The following is a 16,104-nucleotide window of genomic DNA, read 5'->3' as shown; positions in this document are numbered from 1 at the left end:
TCAGACGCGGCCCCCTCAGCTTTCCCCCCATCAGCCGTACGACACGCGGGGAAGGCGTATGGCTTCACGGCAGACAAGGCTTTGACACTCGTACGACATCTCGCGCTCCGAGAAGAAGAGACGCCGGTGGGCGAATAGGCCTTCTTGGTAAGTCCAGCCGCGCTCGGCCCAGGCTGATGACAGGGTCTGTTCAGATGGCTCTGGTGGGATACACGTTAGGATGTGGCCCTTGACCCGCGCGCAGGGCATGGCGACACGGGGCCGGCAGCGGGTGGCGCCTGCGAGGCCAGACGAAGCGTCCCGACCCGCGACCATGACGAGTGTCACGTGGGCGTTTGCATAAACCTTATGCATGCTCTGCAACTGCTGCTGCTTCACAGCCATATCGCTCGATTGATCGATGCAGTACCGGTCCACCCAGAGGTATTGGTACCCCAGCTCCAGCGCCACGTGGATGGAATCTTCGACAACGGGCTCAACACCGCCATCCGCAAGAGGCCGTAGAATCTGGTGTCCGTTCTCGTCGCGCCGTATCCACTCCATCTGCGCAGTAGCAGGATCAGAGCCAGTCGTGGGTGGCTGGCCCCATACGTAGCTTAATGCCACGTAGGTTGGAGAAACTGACTTGTCGCTTTGTTGGACAATCATCCGTGTCCTACAGTCGATGAGATAGAAATGCGGCACAGGCGGCCTGTGGCGGCTATTACATCGTCTCGAATGCGTGCCGCTACAATACGCAATACATCTCTTGGCAATCCTCAGATCAGCCTCGCCATGAGTAGCCAGCCGAGGGGATACGGTGATGGCCTGCTCCCCCGTCGGGGCAATTCGATCCTACGCGGCCAATCATGCCATATCGAAGGACGCTTGAAACTGAGCTGTAACGAACCCACCTGTCGTCCGCGTCTTCCCCTGAATCACGCACGACACCGAGTACCATTGTGTCGATCCAAGGTTCTTGAAAATGATCCCAGGAAGCGAGCAAGTCGGAGCAGAGTAGAATTGCCGTACTTGAGAAAGCAACTAGCTTGTATTGGCTACCGTCGCCATCTTCGTGGGCGGTGGGATGGACCGCTGCGATCAGCCGACACATAGGACATTTTCGAGTGCTCCAGGTGTTGTCCACATGACCAAGATAGGCGATATGCTTCCCCGAATAATGTGTTTCGCGGTCTGAGAAGGCCGTGTCAAGGTCAATTGACGCACACGTAGGACATAGGTCTGCGGCACTACTTTCCACCACATCACTGTACTCGTGTTGTGCTCCCAGAGGTAGACGAATACTCCTGGCGAGCTCATATTGTAGCCGGTGCTTTGTAGTTTCGCCCACATCGTACCTCTGACTGAAGACGGAATCGTCGCTGGTGTCACTACTCTCTTGGTCGTCTTGAGCTTTGTCGGCCATATAGCTGTCGGATTTTGTCCGATTCTGGCCTTCAGTACACTGGATATCTTCCTCTGCCACTGATGTGCTAGTGATATTTGGCTTGTCTGTCGTACTGCGGTTGTCATCATCAGTAATCGAGATCGATGGGGCGTCATTTACTGCCCCCCTTGCAATCAGCAGCGAGATTGTGGCCGTGCTTTTGAATTCTCTGGCGAGGGCTATTGGCGTGCGACCGTTAAGGTCCTTCGATTGTATGTCCAGGTCACTCCGATCAAGAAGAAGCCCGACAAACTCACTACCATGCTCCGTTTTAATGGCTCGAGTTAGGGGGGTCAGCCCCTCTGCATCTTCGGCGTTAGGGTTGACTGTTTGCACTTGAAGAAGTCGTCGCACAACTTCTTTTCGGCGTGCCATGTTGTTGTAGCTATCGTTGAAAGCACCTGGATCGATGGCCCACGAAAGTGGACTGCGACCAAGGGCATCCATGGAGTCTGGGTTGATGCGGTCGACTGCGATGAAGACATCAACTAACTCGCCATGTCCACGTTCCGCAGCCAGCGAAATCGGCGTACGTCCCTCAAAGTTAACAGGGTCGGGGTCGATGCCAGTGAGCCCAAGCAACTCCTTGATCACATTTGCAGCGTGGCCCTCGTACGTTACGTGATATGGGATGATAGCGCGGTGTAGTGGCGTCCTCCCCATGTTATCCCGAGTGTTTGGATCAGCACCCGCTGCTAACAGCTCACGGACGAAAGTCAAATCGTTCTCCTCGGCAGCTATTGTCAGTGGTGTCGTCCCATCCCCATTTTTCTTATTCGGATCGATATCAGGCTCGGCGAGGAGTACGGTAACGACACTCTTATCTGACCAGCGCCCCTTGGATGCAGCGAGCGACAGCGCCGTATATTCGCCATAGATGGCATTGATGTCGATCTTCCAAGTCCTTAGTAGCACCTCAACGACGCCTCCGTGGCCTTCGCTGGCGGCCAGTGACAATAGCGTGCCCCCATTATCGCCGTCCGCATCTGGGCCTATCTTGGAACACTTTAGAATTGCCTTGACGATACATGAGGCTCCATTCTTTACCGCTAGGTAAAGTGGTGTGATGCCATTTTTGTCTGCAGGGTTTGGATCGACCCGGCCGCTAGCGAGTAGCCGCTGAACGATACTCAATTCTCCCTCCCATGACGTCTTAAAGATAGGATCGTACGGTTTGCCGACGGCCCAAACGAGTGGTGTCCTCCCTTGGTCGTCTCGGCTATCTGGATCGACCTTCTCTGTCTCGAGTAAGAACTCCTCGACGACTGCTTCATACCCTTTCTCGGCTGCCACTGACAGAGGTGTACGACCATCAGAATTCTTCCGATCCGCTTCCACGGACTCATTTTCCAAGAGAAGCTTCAGCACGTCTCGCGTTTTTGCCTCGAAAAGCGCCTCGTTTAGTGCGCTGAGGGGAATGCACTTCGTGGCAAGTAGCAATCGCGCGACAGGACCATGGCCATGCTCGATTGCCACCAAGAATGGCGTCAGTCCTCGGAATCTGTAGTCATCAAATGGGAAAGTCGTGTTCGGGTCGACCGAATATGGTTGTGTAAGAAGCTTCGTGACAAGCTGTGTGCTTCCGACACTGGCTGCGAGGAATAGTAACTCCGAGCCAGTAACGGCGCCCTGTGAACTGCCGGCGACCACAAACTTGTCCAGAAGGGTTATGGCAGCGTCCTCAAATCCGTTTCGCACGGCCAACCCAATAACACTGGCCTGACCTTCAATTCTTTCGTCCAGCTCGATCTGAACAAACGGGTCGACGCTGTCCTCGAGGACCAGCAGATCGACAACGTCGCGGTATCCTTTCTTCAAAGCAATAGAAAGAGGCGTTCCGGCCTTTTCCTCGCCGCTTTTATGCATCGGATTCACATCGGACAGTTGCCCGCTCTCCAGCAATGCTCGCACAACGCCCGCATGACCGCTGGATGCAGCGTACCACAGCGGTACGACTCGCCTCAAATCCTGCCAGTTGGGGTTTGCACCGTGGCTAAGAAGCTGCGACGCGACAGCCGTATGGCCATTTATGGCCGCAAGTAACAGAGGTGTTCGACCGTCATAGTCTCTCGCGTTTACATCCAAGTGCGGCTCCGTTGAGAGTAGCGCCTTAACCCTGCGGTCGTCCCCTGCCTGCGCGGCATCTAGAAGTGGAGTCGGACCGCAGCTTGATTGAACATGGAACATGATTCAAATGCTGTGGTTGATACCAAGGATTGCTGCTTTTTGCTGGATACGTTGGACCTGGGTAAAGGATAGTTATGGAAGATCAGGAAAGGCCATGAAAAATAGTGATATGGGCAATAGCCGATCACGTACAGATATGCTAGAAGAAGGATACGTATGCTGATTCGCCAATCTACATCTGCAGGTTGTCAATAGTTTGATGTCGCCGCGGGGCTATGCATGGAGAAATTCCAGAGCTCCAGCTGCAATTCGCTGGAAGAGGATGTTCAGCTTGTTTGTTGGCTTACTGGCTTTTGCAGGTGTGGGTTTCCCCTTTCTGGATACGACTAGGCTCTGCAGCTTCAAGCTTGCGTTTTGGAGATTGCCATGACTTAGAGGCGCATTTCGTGTTTGGTTCGATTTGGTCGCATCCTCGTTATAAGTACATAACCAACATAGTTAAATAAGCTTCGGATAAGCTTACGAATGGTATCTTTGTACTTGGATTCTCTGTAGGTTGTACTTACTAAGATAGGCCCCCTGGATCTCTTCAAGTTGGATATGGAGGGGATAAAAGGTAAAGCGATAAAGATATTCTTAAATGCGTATTTGATATACAGGGGTAATTGTTGCCGCGCTAGTTCTTGGAATATTTACATGTGCATGTTATCCAGGGGCGCAACATCTTCGATCTCCTTCCACAAGGCATCAATCTTGGCCGCCGTCTCCGTTCCTAGGCTCCCCTTCGCAACCCACTCGGTCGTCTTATGGAGCTGTTCCGTACGGCTCGCCCCGATGGTGACGCGGTCCCCCTTGCTGGCATCCAGCGCCGAATCCCACACGACCCACCGGTATGCCATCTCCGCGGGGCAGCTGCAGCCGGCCTCGTCGGCAAGGCGGCCCCACTTGGCAAGGGCCGCGACCAGCTTGGGCCGCGCGCTGTACAGCTGGCGGTAGAGCCCGAGCCCGCCGTTCTTGCCCTCCGGGTCCGCGGGGTCGACGGCGAAGCGACCCCCGGACTCGGGCGCGGCCAGCTCCGCGGCGTTGCGTCGCGCCAGGAACCCGCCCGCGAGCGGGCTGTAGGCCGAGAAGGCCATGCCCAGTCGCCGCAGCGTCGGCAGCAGTCGCCGTACAGCTGCGCGCTGTCTAGGTGCGTGATACCCAGCTCCCGCAGCACAGCGAAGAGGTCTTGGATGGCACTTGTCGTAGTAAAGCTGCCGCCTGAGTGGGTGGAGGCGCAGCCCCATGTCAAGGGGACGGGTGCCATGGCGATAGTGTGGAAGGTAGGTAGGTGTATATGGTTCCTGGTTGAATCTGTATAAAGACGTTCTTGAAGATTTCTTTTGGTTAACGTCCCGCATGGGCGCCTAGCCAAGCCAGAAGCACGCGGAATTAATGATATTTAAGACCGTAAAGCCCGTCAAGTTTCCACTTTTCGTAGTGTTAGTTGTGTACAACATACTCTCTCCACGATAGATGGCGGCTCCGAAACGGGGAAAGGGGGCCGATTCTGAGGCCTCATCGTGACACTCCACCCTGACGCTCCACATGGTCACCACTTCCAAGAATAATGCCATGGCAGCCCCCACACGCTGATCAAAGTCCACGGAGGCGTTGAGATCTGGTTAATAACTTCATTGACATTGATCTTGTCCTGTAGAACGGAACCCAGGTCAGCGTCAGCGAAGAGTCCTACTCTGATCTCTTCGAGGAAATGAACCGCCAGTCGGCCGCCACGCTCCCGCCTGAGATGGGCATCTTGCTACACAACTACGCCTGGAGTCCCGCGATCAGCACGACGGAGCCTGTGTCGATTCTGTCCATCAACTTCGCGGGCTACGCTTCCAAGGTGGCTCCGTATGCCGGCCCGTTCAAGGCATTGAGGCCGGTCAGCATGGCTGAAGGAGAAACCCCGTACTCGCAGATCGCCAAGGCGTCTGGCACGGACGTGGGCGACCCGCTATGTGCCCACGGCACACAACGAATGCAGTTCGCGCCCGACCTATCCACATATAATATCACCACCAACCGTGCTGTTCTTTGACATTGGATAGTCTATCGGAATAGTTGTGCCGATCAATACTTCCTTCAACGACCTCAGGTCGAAGGGCTGTAGGCGATCCCGGAGAAACGGGTTACCTCCTATCCCCGCCGCAATATCTCGCCGCAGTCGCCCATGGAGGCATTAGGCAGCACAGTATTCTTATTTGACTAAGGACTGGCCACGGTCTGTTACGAGGTCTCGTACTCTTCAATGACAACACTGATGCCTCATGATAGGACGGCCTGTACGCCTCTAGGACTCCTGTCAAATGTCATATGTGGATCTTGCAAAGACCCAGAGGGTTTAAAAGACGCTGTCATGGCATTGTGCGCTGAGACATAGTCTCTGGTGCGACTTGTTGGGCGTCTATCTGCTTCGTCACAGCTCCGACCTTCCCATCAGTGATCCTGTGGTGCCAGGATAGTGGTTGGATTGGCTTGTCTCCGGGGGTATCCAAGGTTAGCAGGCTGAGAAGCTGTCATGGTTTCAACAGGTTCTCGACGTCCTAAGCTCAACTCGGGTGAAATTCGAGCCAGCTAGCATGGCGAGTCTTCCAGGAGCCTTGGGCCGACCCTACAGCCGCCCTCGCCCTAACGGGAGGATATCAGGAATCTGAAAATCCCTATCGAACTCCTAATCGGCAATAAGCTCGTACGTCACTGCCAGAGAGAAATATAGCGGCGAGTTCGAGCCACTCCTCCATGCCAGTTTGCGTGACACCATTCTTTTTTGGCTCTTCGGTCCAATGAAGGTCTGATTGCGTGACACCATAGTCACTGAACATTCCCTATTACCCACAACAGGGCTAGTCGAGTGCCATGACGAAGTCGAATATGTCTCTACCTTGGGCGCAATCAGGCGACGTATGGTGTGAAAGCCATACCGTCAAGCACGGCAAAGGTGGAACAACAGCCTGGTAGGCTTTCACGCTTTGTGTTCTGTCTTCAGCCAGGTTCTCAAAGTCTCGGTGAGACTGAAGGCTGTGAGTCGCCTCGCCTCCTCTTTGTGGCTCCAGGTTGGCCATTATGGATAGAGGCTTGCATTGGTCGCAATATGCAGTGCCGCCTGCGCAGTGTATGGATTCTTGGGAGTCCAAGAAAAATCAACACTGGGACAAAGTCATTAGTGAAGACTGTAGCAGTCATCATTGGCTCCTCAAAGCCTTGGGTCCTGATCCGATAGCGGAGGCTACTATCAAACGTCGGCTTTGGAAGTGCCGCCATGGCACTGACGTGGCTAAGTCACACCACACCGCCATGCGGTTTGAAACAACCCGGGCTCGCCCGTGTCTCATCGTGTACACATAAATATTGTGGTGGCAATAAGTAGTTCACCGACATTACACTGCATCATCCCGAGGCGTTTCTTATCTTTCGGATGTTGCTCTAATGCAGTCAGGCTGGCTACCTTGAAAAAAACAGCTATGCTCCCGGCAGGCATATCAACCAATCACTGTCAGAGGCAGGCAAACATCAGGCGATCCCCCTCCACGATTTACAAGCCTTCCTTAGAATACCGGGTTCTTTTCTCCGAGGACGCTAGACATTTTTTGCACTTTGCTCGGGGTAAATTCAATTCAGCCTGGAGAACTCTTAGTGGACTTCTCCATGGTCTCCCTCCAGTCATTAGTCATTCCAAGTTGTTCGCCCGCGCGGTCTATTGTAGCTGCCATATGTAATCTTTGAAATATCGCGTGGGATGAGCAGAATGATGATGTCAGCGCCTACGAGCGCCAGTAATCCGACACAATTTGAATTAATGTCTATCAACTATTCCACCTCTGAGAGTCGATGTACTCATATATACTCAATGAACTTAAGAAAGCCTCCTGCCGCCTGCCTCCTGATCAAACTGCCTGCAGATACCGTCGCATAATTGCCTGCCGGCCAAATAGGGGTGGGGGTACATGAATGACGCAGTTGACACACCCACACCGATCATCTCCCCCGAGTGGCAATATATCGGTATATGTGTGATGTACTGCTTACAAGGCGGCGAAGTACCATGTCGAGAGTCCTCCGACACCAGCGTGGGGTCTTCAAGCTCAAGCCCTCTACTGTTTCAGTTGATTTATGCCAGCTATACCACTGCGTACGTGAGGACAAACACCGTGGCCATATTACAAGGCAAGATCGAAGTTTTCCCATCAGCTCTAAGACTTGCAATCGATATTTCCCGGGAGAAATTTACGCTGTGGTGCAATAACGCAACATGGACAGCAGTGGGGAGTTGTAAGCATCCGCAATGGCACGCAACGCAGTTCTTCTCGCGCTAACCTGCTGGCCAGGGAACGCTTCTACACCACCAATTGGAGTTCGACAGTCGAAAGCCACAAGTCTGCTTTGGCTCCTGATGATCGTGAAGTTGTCGATGAATTCCCGTCGTTTGGAAAGGTGGTGGATTGGGTAATCAAGAAGGCACCCCCATCCGTCGAGCGACTTCGACCTGCTCTAGGCCACCTCAAAGCGTTCGCCGATTTCTCAGAGTCAATCTTCGATCCAATTCTTGAAATTTCTTATCTCTGGGGCTCGTTAGCCTGTTTACTTATGGTAGGTGCTCAGTTGATAGCTTGGGTGTGTCAGGATCTGTGTAGAGATGTTGATCCATGATGGGCTTGATTATTCTCATCAGGTCGTATCAGAATACATGAACGCTTTGGATGACGTCCCACCGATGATCAAGTCTCTCACCCTCAAGGCAGAGGCTTTCAATCAATGTCGCACTGGAAGCCACCTTGATAGCAACACGATCAAGGAGGTTTGCTTCGATATCCAGATCCAGCTTCTCGACTTCATCTCGAACTCTTTCAAAGACATACGACACGCAGGTATGCAAGATGCAATACTCAGAGAAGTGATTAACGACCCAAGGACAGCTGACAAAACTGAGCAGAGTCGACGGATCAAGGGGTAAACAATTCCGACGCTAAGGGGGAATCCGCCAAATCATCAATCGGCGATTCGAAGCAACTCTCCTAACAATGGGAGAGGCTGTTTCGCGGTTAAGCAGTCTTGGTGGAGTATCTGACAAGCATTCGGTAGCAGGGCTAGCCATCAGAACCTTGCCTCCCAAGCAGCGCTGCTTGTCGATGCCCCCAGGGATGACACGTCGTCTCTATGATCGCCACGATATCTTCAGGCAGCTTGATAATCTACTTGTACCCTGCGCAGCAGATCTTTCACTTCAGTCCGTCGCCTTGCACGGTGTTGGTGGGGTCGGTAAAACGAGCATCGCATCATCGTACGCGGAGAAGAAGTACTACGAGGAGGTTTACGATGTGGTAGCGTGGATTCATGGCGAGAAGGACTCGTCGTTGAGACAGAGTTTCACTAACATCGCCATGCGGTTGAAGTTGCCAGGGGCGCAATCGCAGGCAGATGAAGAGAATCAAATCTTGGTTCATCACTGGCTTCAGAGTACTGGTACGTCATCCGCAATCCCCTTTCTCGTTATCGTCGAAACTCCAGCGACAGATTCATAAATCGTGTTCATACAGACTGTAAGTGGCTACTTGTATACGACAACGTCGAGTCGGTCGAGACACTTCGCCCCTATTGGCCACGGCCCACAAAACAGGGCAGAGCTATCATCACTACGCGTAACCACGCCCTTGGCCTCGATCCGGCAGAGTCGAGCCTTGAAGTTCCTTCATGGGACCCGGAAACAGGGGCAGATTGCTTGATATTCCTCCTGAAGAAGAGAATCGGACAGGATTTGGAGTCCGAGAACATCTCTGCCCGAGACCTCTCGAAACGCCTGAGTGGACATGCTTTGGCTATCTCGCAAATGGCTGGTTTGATCTATGAAGGCGAGTACTCTATCAAAGAGTTCACTTCCATGTATCTGCAAAGCCCCCATTCAGTCCATGCTATGGACGCTTTGGCCGATTTATGGAAATATGCTTTCGAATCCCTTGACAAGAACAGCTTCTCTCTCCTAGGGATCATCAGCTTTCTACAGCCAGATGGCATACCACCAGAGATTTACAAGCCCAGTCACAAAGTAGATCTGCCGCAGCACCTTGGATTTCTCAAGCAACACATATCCCTGTGAGTCACTTTCTCTTTTTTATAAGCATCACCTTTTGGGCAAACCCGCTAACCGCGGGCTCAGTGTTACTGGCCCGCTGAGGCAATTGGCCACTCGAGCACTCATCAAACGAGACAAGGATTCACGCGTCTTGACTATCCATCGTCTGATCCAAACCCAGTTTCGTTATTTTATGGATCATGAACAGCATCAACAGGCGTTTGACAATGCGGTTACGCTCCTGGATTCACTCTTACCGCAGTCTGACGAAGAACAAGGGCAACTCTATGACCTCTGGGAGAAATACAACTTCTACCTGCAAACTGTCATCAGCCTACGAGACAGCTTCGATGAGGATACCAAGGAAGGACGTGTACTGAAAGCATCAGAGAAGTTTTGCAGAATTCTGAACGATTACCAGAGGTATGTATAGGCACGGTAACATGATGTCAGAGCCATGGTGGGATTTAACTAACAGCATCACTCAAGATATCTTTACGAGAGATGCAATCTTGACGAATGCGAAAGAACCTGTGAAGTCAACCGTGCTGCCGCCTCAACTTGCTCATCCAAGGAGCTCCGAGTCGATCTCGAGGCCACTATTCTCTCGCATCTATCCCAGGTAGCCGAGCAGCGTGGCGAATTCAGCAAGTCTATCAAGGCCTGTGAGGACCAGATACGCTGCAGGAAGGGAGAATCGCCCCAGAAGAAGGTTTTACTAGCTTATTCGGTGTCCAACCTTGCTATTAGCCATAGCAGCGCCAATGAATTCTCCAAAGCCTTTGAGTACTACCAAGAAGCTCGTATGTGGTGGAAACTTCACTTTGACGAGAAGTGTGAGAATCGACAATACGCTGCTTCCATACTCGTGCATGAAGCCAGATGCATGATTGAGCTCGGCAAATTTGCTGAGGCGGAGGAAATGCTCGACACCACCATTGCGCAGGTCAAGGCGGACATATCACTCAATTTTGGTACTCTCTCCTAGTAAGTGACAAAACCCCGTAAAAGGACGTTCATATCGTGGGAACTACTGATTCTCTGGCGCAGCGCCCAATTCTGCAGAGGCACGCTAGCTCGGTGCCGCGGTCAGCCCGAGCACGCTGAAGCCCACTATCTGGAGGCTCAGAATACGTGGATCATGGGAGATCAAAGCCGAGTGCATCCCTTTAACGCTAGCATTATGTACAACATCGGGGCTTGTTGTCTGCTTCAGGGAAAGGTAGAAGCTGCGATGTAAGATGGTCGCCACAATGCCTGCTGGGACTTAGTTTACTGTGCTAACCGAAGCTCTATCGAGCAGAAAACACATCCGAGACTCCATGGAAGTGACTAGGGTCTTTGAACGCATTCTACCCGTCCATCATGGCCGAAACCTATTCAAGCTCTCTGAAGCGCTGACACAAGACGGAGACGAGATGGCTACAGAAGCGGAAACCCTGAGGGATATGGCAGAGTCCTATTTGAAGAAGCAGAATCCGGATGCAACTGAGACTGGAACAGAAAGTGCGTACAATGACTTAATTACGATTGAACAAAGATAGAGTGACATATCAGGGGACGACGGTACTGGGAAGAACGCATTCGCTACAATTCCTTGGCTACATTAACCAGGTTGCCCATTTCGTAACTTTCAGACACAAGCAAATGACAGTCTATTTTTCGTTGTGCTTCAATAGTGACCCGAAGTTCTCATACCCCGCATTCCCTATTTCAGTTCCGCCGCGGGATGAATCGCGTAGGCCATCTGAACAAAACCCACAACAAGCTGAAGCAATGCTACAATGAGTCCGAAACCGCCAATGATTGTCACTACCCAGAAAGTATACCATTGAAGAGGGTTCCTTCGATCGCGCCATAGGTCAGTGATCTTGGTGAGCTGGCGTCGTTTGTTGTAGCGTTGCAGCGATAACAATCGGGGCCCAAATACTGGAAAGTCATCCCGGGCTGAGTAGCTTCCAGACTCGATAAGCTCGTTACGTACATCGAGTGCAGACGCCGGGAAGATGTTTCCTTTTATATGAGGGCCTGACCTTTTGCCTATGGGCAACCCTAGGAAGCTCCATCCGGAGAAAAGGGGGTGGTGCACAACGTACGGAGTAAGGGGTCCGCTAAGACTGGATGATCGTTGGATTCCATTCTCCGGGATATGCCTGCACTTGATGCATTGGTGGCATTATCGAGAAGCTGACTGATACACTTGCGAGACCTCTGGGATTGGCCGAAGAGCAGTCGATAGGTGAGGAGAACTTCCTTGTAAATAGAAGCTGGCTCGTCGGGAGAATCAGTAAGCTGGTGCGGGAGAAGCTTTTCCGTAATGCTAGGTACATCGACGTGTTCAGGTCAGTAAGGCGACTCGTCGCACGCCAAGTGCATGTTTAGCTGTGTGACACACCTCTCCAGAACCTTGATGTTCTGAACCGAATATATCCGCGCAGCGCAAATCGATGGATAGCGAAAGACGGACAGTTCTCGTGTCGAGCGGTTGAAATACAGGTGAGCCGTCAAGGTATCGACCCATCTGATTTGCACATGTCCAGCCATCAAGAGAGAATGGTACGTCAAGCCGGGCTCGTACAGCATATCCTCGAAAGTGCTCGAAGCTGCCTGGGTATCAACCCCGCCAAGTGTGGTCTCGAGTGTGCCTTGCTCGCGGCTGTGAGCAGCATGAGACCTGGAGCGATATGTGTGAAACAGTGAGCTAATTGGCCGACGGGTGTTGCTGCTTGAGTAAATGCGAGAGCAATTCTCTGCAGAAAGCACGGTAGACTTGGATGAGGCATTGCTGCTTCCTTCTTCCGTGGTATTTGGATCGTGTAGTGGGGGAGCTGCTGCTGCTGGCCGCGTTGCATTGGCGCCTACGAGGGGCTTCAGCGTCGCAGAGGTCCAGCACAGTACAGCAAATATGGCCTGCAGCACGTGTCTCTTGTCGTTATCCGTTGGTCTGCATTCGATCCCTCCCGAGGCCATATCCTCGCGCGCTGTATCCAACATGACATGTTATATCTTTTCAATGCTGGAGTCCGGATCTTTTGTGCCTTGAAAGGTGCGGACCACAAGCAAGCACCAATGCCACACTTCAATTACACTTGTGGGAGCTTCCCGGTTGAGAAGCTTCCAGATGAAGCTGAAATTGGGATCCAGGAGCCCTTCGAAGCGTGCCTCTAGGTGGTAAGCGAACAATATCAGCCCGTCCCATTCTGCTGAGTATTCTGATGGCAAAGAAAACAGAAAACGCAGTGCCTCGTTGCGTGTTTCTTGATGAGGATCGGATGTCTAATTGAGAAGAGCTCCGGCAGACCGACCGTGTCAAAGAAGCGGCTGTTCCACAACAGCTGCCAAGGTACGTACACCAACCCCGCATACACACACGTATAAGCAGAGTTGCTCACGTTGTGTCTCAGGAATGCGATATTCATACACTTGACAGCTTTTCGCTACAGTCGCTGGTTTGACACAGTGCATACGGTCGGGCTGCCGGGACTCGTAAGGGGAGTCAGTGACCAAAGGAGCAAGAAATCTCCGGTAATAGCGATTAGTTGAGTGGGATATACCGAAACATTGGGACTGTTTGTGCTTCTCATCCTGTCCCCAAGAGAGATTCGGGCAGTGACAGTCCTGGACCAATTCTTATGCGACCATCGCGACTCTTGGCGCTCAACTCCTCTTATGCAATCTTGCACATCCACCTGTCGCTCCAAGTCAAAATCAGGAGACGCTCTCGATGTCATGGCTCCAACTTATTCGTTCATTCTTGATTTGTACGGCATGAGGGACCATACAACGATAACATGGAACACAAGCAGGTGGCATTTCAGGCGCCACGAAGATAATATGCCAACACCCATCAGGGCCTAGATAACATAGCCACCACGGAGGACGAGGCTGTGTTGAAATGAATAAAGAACTGCCTAATGGACAAGAGTGAGGCTGGTTCCATCATTGGGCAGCAAAACAGCAGGAGCAACACCATGAGCAAGTGTAAATAGAATCTTCCAGCCAAGGATAATAAATGTGTTTGGCCAATCAATGACCTAGGACATATGTCCTCTCGCCCAGCTCATGTGCAGCACCTTGATACCACGCTGTTCCGTTACAGCCACGTTACTGGCCGTTAATATTCCTTCTGCTCTTCGCTTAGTACTACAATCCGCACATGGTTATCAACAACAGTATTGGCTTACCTGAATGACTGGCTTCTCCTTTGGAACCTCCAGGTTCACCTGTCTCCTCCCAAGAGAGGTCGTCCCATGGTTTCCTCCTGGCGTGACTGGTGTCGGATCTTGTGTGCCCCGTCTGAATATGACAAGGCTCTCTCGTCCGGATTTAGGGCTCACGATATGATGCCAACTTTTCCATGGCTGCTCCAGGCTTCCATTTTTCTGCTGTTCTTCGGAAGGCATTGCATGAGTACGGCGTGGAGTGGGCTATAAATGTGGTTGCAGAAATGCTGATGGTCAAGTAAGCTTCAAGCCTGCGGCTTGGTGGTTTCCATGACTTGAAGGCGCATTTCGAGTTTGGCTCGATTTCATCGCATCCTTATGGTAAGTACATGATCAGCAAAGCCTCGGGTGTGCCTGCGAATAGGGTCTTGGGACTTGTAGTCTTCGTAGGTAGTACCTTCGTAGGCAGGCACCCTAAATCTTCTCTGACCGGCGAGGGAGGGAGGGTATAGAATGCATGGCAGCGTGTACAGCCATCGGCAATAGATTGGGCAGAAATCCAATTTGTGGCTTCTCATCACATTTTAAGGTCATGCCACCCACCTGCAATGATTTCCATTGGATTGACGTCTCCTTATCATTACCCCGCCCGTAAAGGGGGTCACATCCGTGCTACAGCGTCTCGACAGGGTATATATCCGTGTAATTCGTTGATATTTTAGCCAAGGCGATAATTGCCTGCCGGAAGTAAAATGGCTATACGTACGTCATACGCCCGGTGAAAGTATGATGAGGCTCTGCGAAGAGCCGATTATCGGCATCATTGCCGACGGAGGATTGAGTGAAACCCCTGCAGTCGGATATGGCTAAAATGGCCATTCCAGGTCTCTCGCTCTAAAGGAGCACATATTTCGATTGCTTCGTCGTGAATCCATTGCTCTTGCCTATTATCAGTTCACTACGAGAAAATGCGTACATCAATCAACTATACTGCGATAACTCCCAATCTCGAGCTAGAGAAGGCCTTCAGTACAGACTACCACGTTGACCATATAAAAGGGGCCGTCAGAAGCAACACCAAGACAGAATATCACCCCGTCTCCGTAAATGAAATTCAAGAGCCGGAGAAATTCCAACTAGATGTGCACGGCTTCTGTGTCCTGCATGGGAAAACCCACCTTGACCCCCTGAATGCCTACAAGAACAAAAGCGAGGTGGAGAAAGCTTATTGGTACGAGATAGAGGCTATCCTTCATGAAAACTTTCCACAATATTCAAGGATCGAATCCTTTGATCTCACAGTGAGCTTCAAAAACTCCCACATGAAGTGTGTACAACATCATAACTGTTACCTCCAAGGTCAGAAAACGAGACATCGACTACCCAGAAGTAGTGAGAGCCTATCGTACAGAGTACGAACAGCCGTCATCACTCGCTCACTGTGACTGGTCTACAGCCGGGGCACTGACTGTTCTTCGTTGGTGCTTCCCTGGGAACGAGAATTTCTGGAAGGGAAAGAGATTCGACCTACTAAAGTGAGTAAATGTCGTCCCATACCCAACCTATCAAGCGGTTCTCCGTTCAACTTCGGCTGCTGTATAGTGTGTGGCGTCCACTCAAACAACCTTCGGATGACTGGCCGCTTGCTGTTTGCGACTACACCACCGTCGATCCAGAGCACGATATACGCCTCAATGATGCGATTCGACGTGACCGCATCGACGAGCTTTGCCTCTTGCACTATAATGAGAAGCATAAGTGGTACTACCTGAAGGACCAGGGAGTTGATGACCTGCTGGTCTTCCGCAACACCGACTCGCACGGCGACAAAGCACGTGAGTTTCAAATCACGGCTCTACCAGTTCACCGGTGGGTGTCTGTGTTTGCATATGATAGCGCTTATTTGGAAAGATAGGCGCCTTTCACGCGGCTGTACGCAATCCTTTGGCGAAAGGACCCCCTAGGGAAAGTGTGGAGGTGCGACTAGTGGCCATCTACTGATTCCAACCGAACCGAAGTCCTCCAATGGCAGCCGGTTCGGCCGTGTGAGGTTTTCTGTGCACAACAGTTGCAATTATCATTTCTCGCGACGGAGTTGCACCGGGTCTGAAGACTATAATTGAAATTAGGTGTACTTTCACACAGATTTGCTCATTCTCCGTCGTTACTATTCTTTTCTGCGTACCAATGGACGAATCAACATTGTTCGTGATCTGGTTCCTAAACTCATATGTACATATCAGTGATTATCACCTAGGCCGAAAGACTCCCAGGAC

The 16,104-nt window shown here is 51.7% G+C and overlaps 7 protein-coding genes across 7 annotated transcripts; 3 read left to right on the top strand and 4 right to left on the bottom strand.

The window, feature by feature from the left end:
• Positions 1 to 30: 30 nt before the first annotated feature.
• Positions 31 to 543, bottom strand: PG998_010190 (uncharacterized protein; the record flags this gene model as incomplete). The annotated part of the gene is made up of 1 exon (XM_066877006.1): positions 31 to 543. One exon carries the CDS (start codon positions 541 to 543, stop codon positions 31 to 33), a length of 513 nt encoding a protein of 170 aa, XP_066729162.1.
• A 220-nt stretch (positions 544 to 763) lies between these two features.
• On the bottom strand, positions 764 to 3,613 carry PG998_010189 (Pfs domain protein; the record flags this gene model as incomplete). Its single annotated transcript, XM_066877005.1, has 1 exon — positions 764 to 3,613. The coding sequence occupies one exon, from the start codon at positions 3,611 to 3,613 to the stop codon at positions 764 to 766; it is 2,850 nt and encodes a 949-aa protein (XP_066729161.1).
• A 632-nt stretch (positions 3,614 to 4,245) lies between these two features.
• Positions 4,246 to 5,114, bottom strand: PG998_010188 (oxidoreductase; the record flags this gene model as incomplete). Its single annotated transcript, XM_066877004.1, has 2 exons — positions 4,246 to 4,896; positions 5,055 to 5,114. 2 exons carry the CDS (start codon positions 5,112 to 5,114, stop codon positions 4,246 to 4,248), a joined length of 711 nt encoding a protein of 236 aa, XP_066729160.1.
• Positions 5,115 to 5,306: 192 nt separating this feature from the next.
• Positions 5,307 to 5,636, top strand: PG998_010187 (FAD-binding domain-containing protein; the record flags this gene model as incomplete). Its single annotated transcript, XM_066877003.1, has 1 exon — positions 5,307 to 5,636. One exon carries the CDS (start codon positions 5,307 to 5,309, stop codon positions 5,634 to 5,636), a length of 330 nt encoding a protein of 109 aa, XP_066729159.1.
• A 2,211-nt stretch (positions 5,637 to 7,847) lies between these two features.
• On the top strand, positions 7,848 to 11,275 carry PG998_010186 (uncharacterized protein; the record flags this gene model as incomplete). The annotated part of the gene is made up of 10 exons (XM_066877002.1): positions 7,848 to 7,867; positions 7,924 to 8,209; positions 8,268 to 8,463; positions 8,807 to 9,058; positions 9,133 to 9,685; positions 9,750 to 10,088; positions 10,155 to 10,652; positions 10,716 to 10,901; positions 10,969 to 11,171; positions 11,223 to 11,275. The coding sequence occupies 10 exons, from the start codon at positions 7,848 to 7,850 to the stop codon at positions 11,273 to 11,275; spliced, it is 2,586 nt and encodes an 861-aa protein (XP_066729158.1).
• Positions 11,276 to 11,373: 98 nt separating this feature from the next.
• Positions 11,374 to 12,659, bottom strand: PG998_010185 (uncharacterized protein; the record flags this gene model as incomplete). The annotated part of the gene is made up of 3 exons (XM_066877001.1): positions 11,374 to 11,705; positions 11,762 to 11,985; positions 12,061 to 12,659. The coding sequence occupies 3 exons, from the start codon at positions 12,657 to 12,659 to the stop codon at positions 11,374 to 11,376; spliced, it is 1,155 nt and encodes a 384-aa protein (XP_066729157.1).
• A 2,137-nt stretch (positions 12,660 to 14,796) lies between these two features.
• PG998_010184 (uncharacterized protein) lies at positions 14,797 to 15,829 on the top strand (the record flags this gene model as incomplete). Its single annotated transcript, XM_066877000.1, has 4 exons — positions 14,797 to 15,059; positions 15,157 to 15,363; positions 15,431 to 15,663; positions 15,744 to 15,829. 4 exons carry the CDS (start codon positions 14,797 to 14,799, stop codon positions 15,827 to 15,829), a joined length of 789 nt encoding a protein of 262 aa, XP_066729156.1.
• Positions 15,830 to 16,104: the final 275 nt, after the last annotated feature.

Source organism: Apiospora kogelbergensis, assembly GCF_038363985.1.
Source record: "Apiospora kogelbergensis strain CBS 113332 chromosome Unknown utg000006l_segment0_segment0, whole genome shotgun sequence".
Lineage (NCBI taxonomy): Eukaryota > Fungi > Ascomycota > Sordariomycetes > Amphisphaeriales > Apiosporaceae > Apiospora > Apiospora kogelbergensis.
The sequence above is the reverse complement of the archived record's forward strand: the minus strand, read 5'-3'. Positions and strand labels throughout refer to the sequence as shown.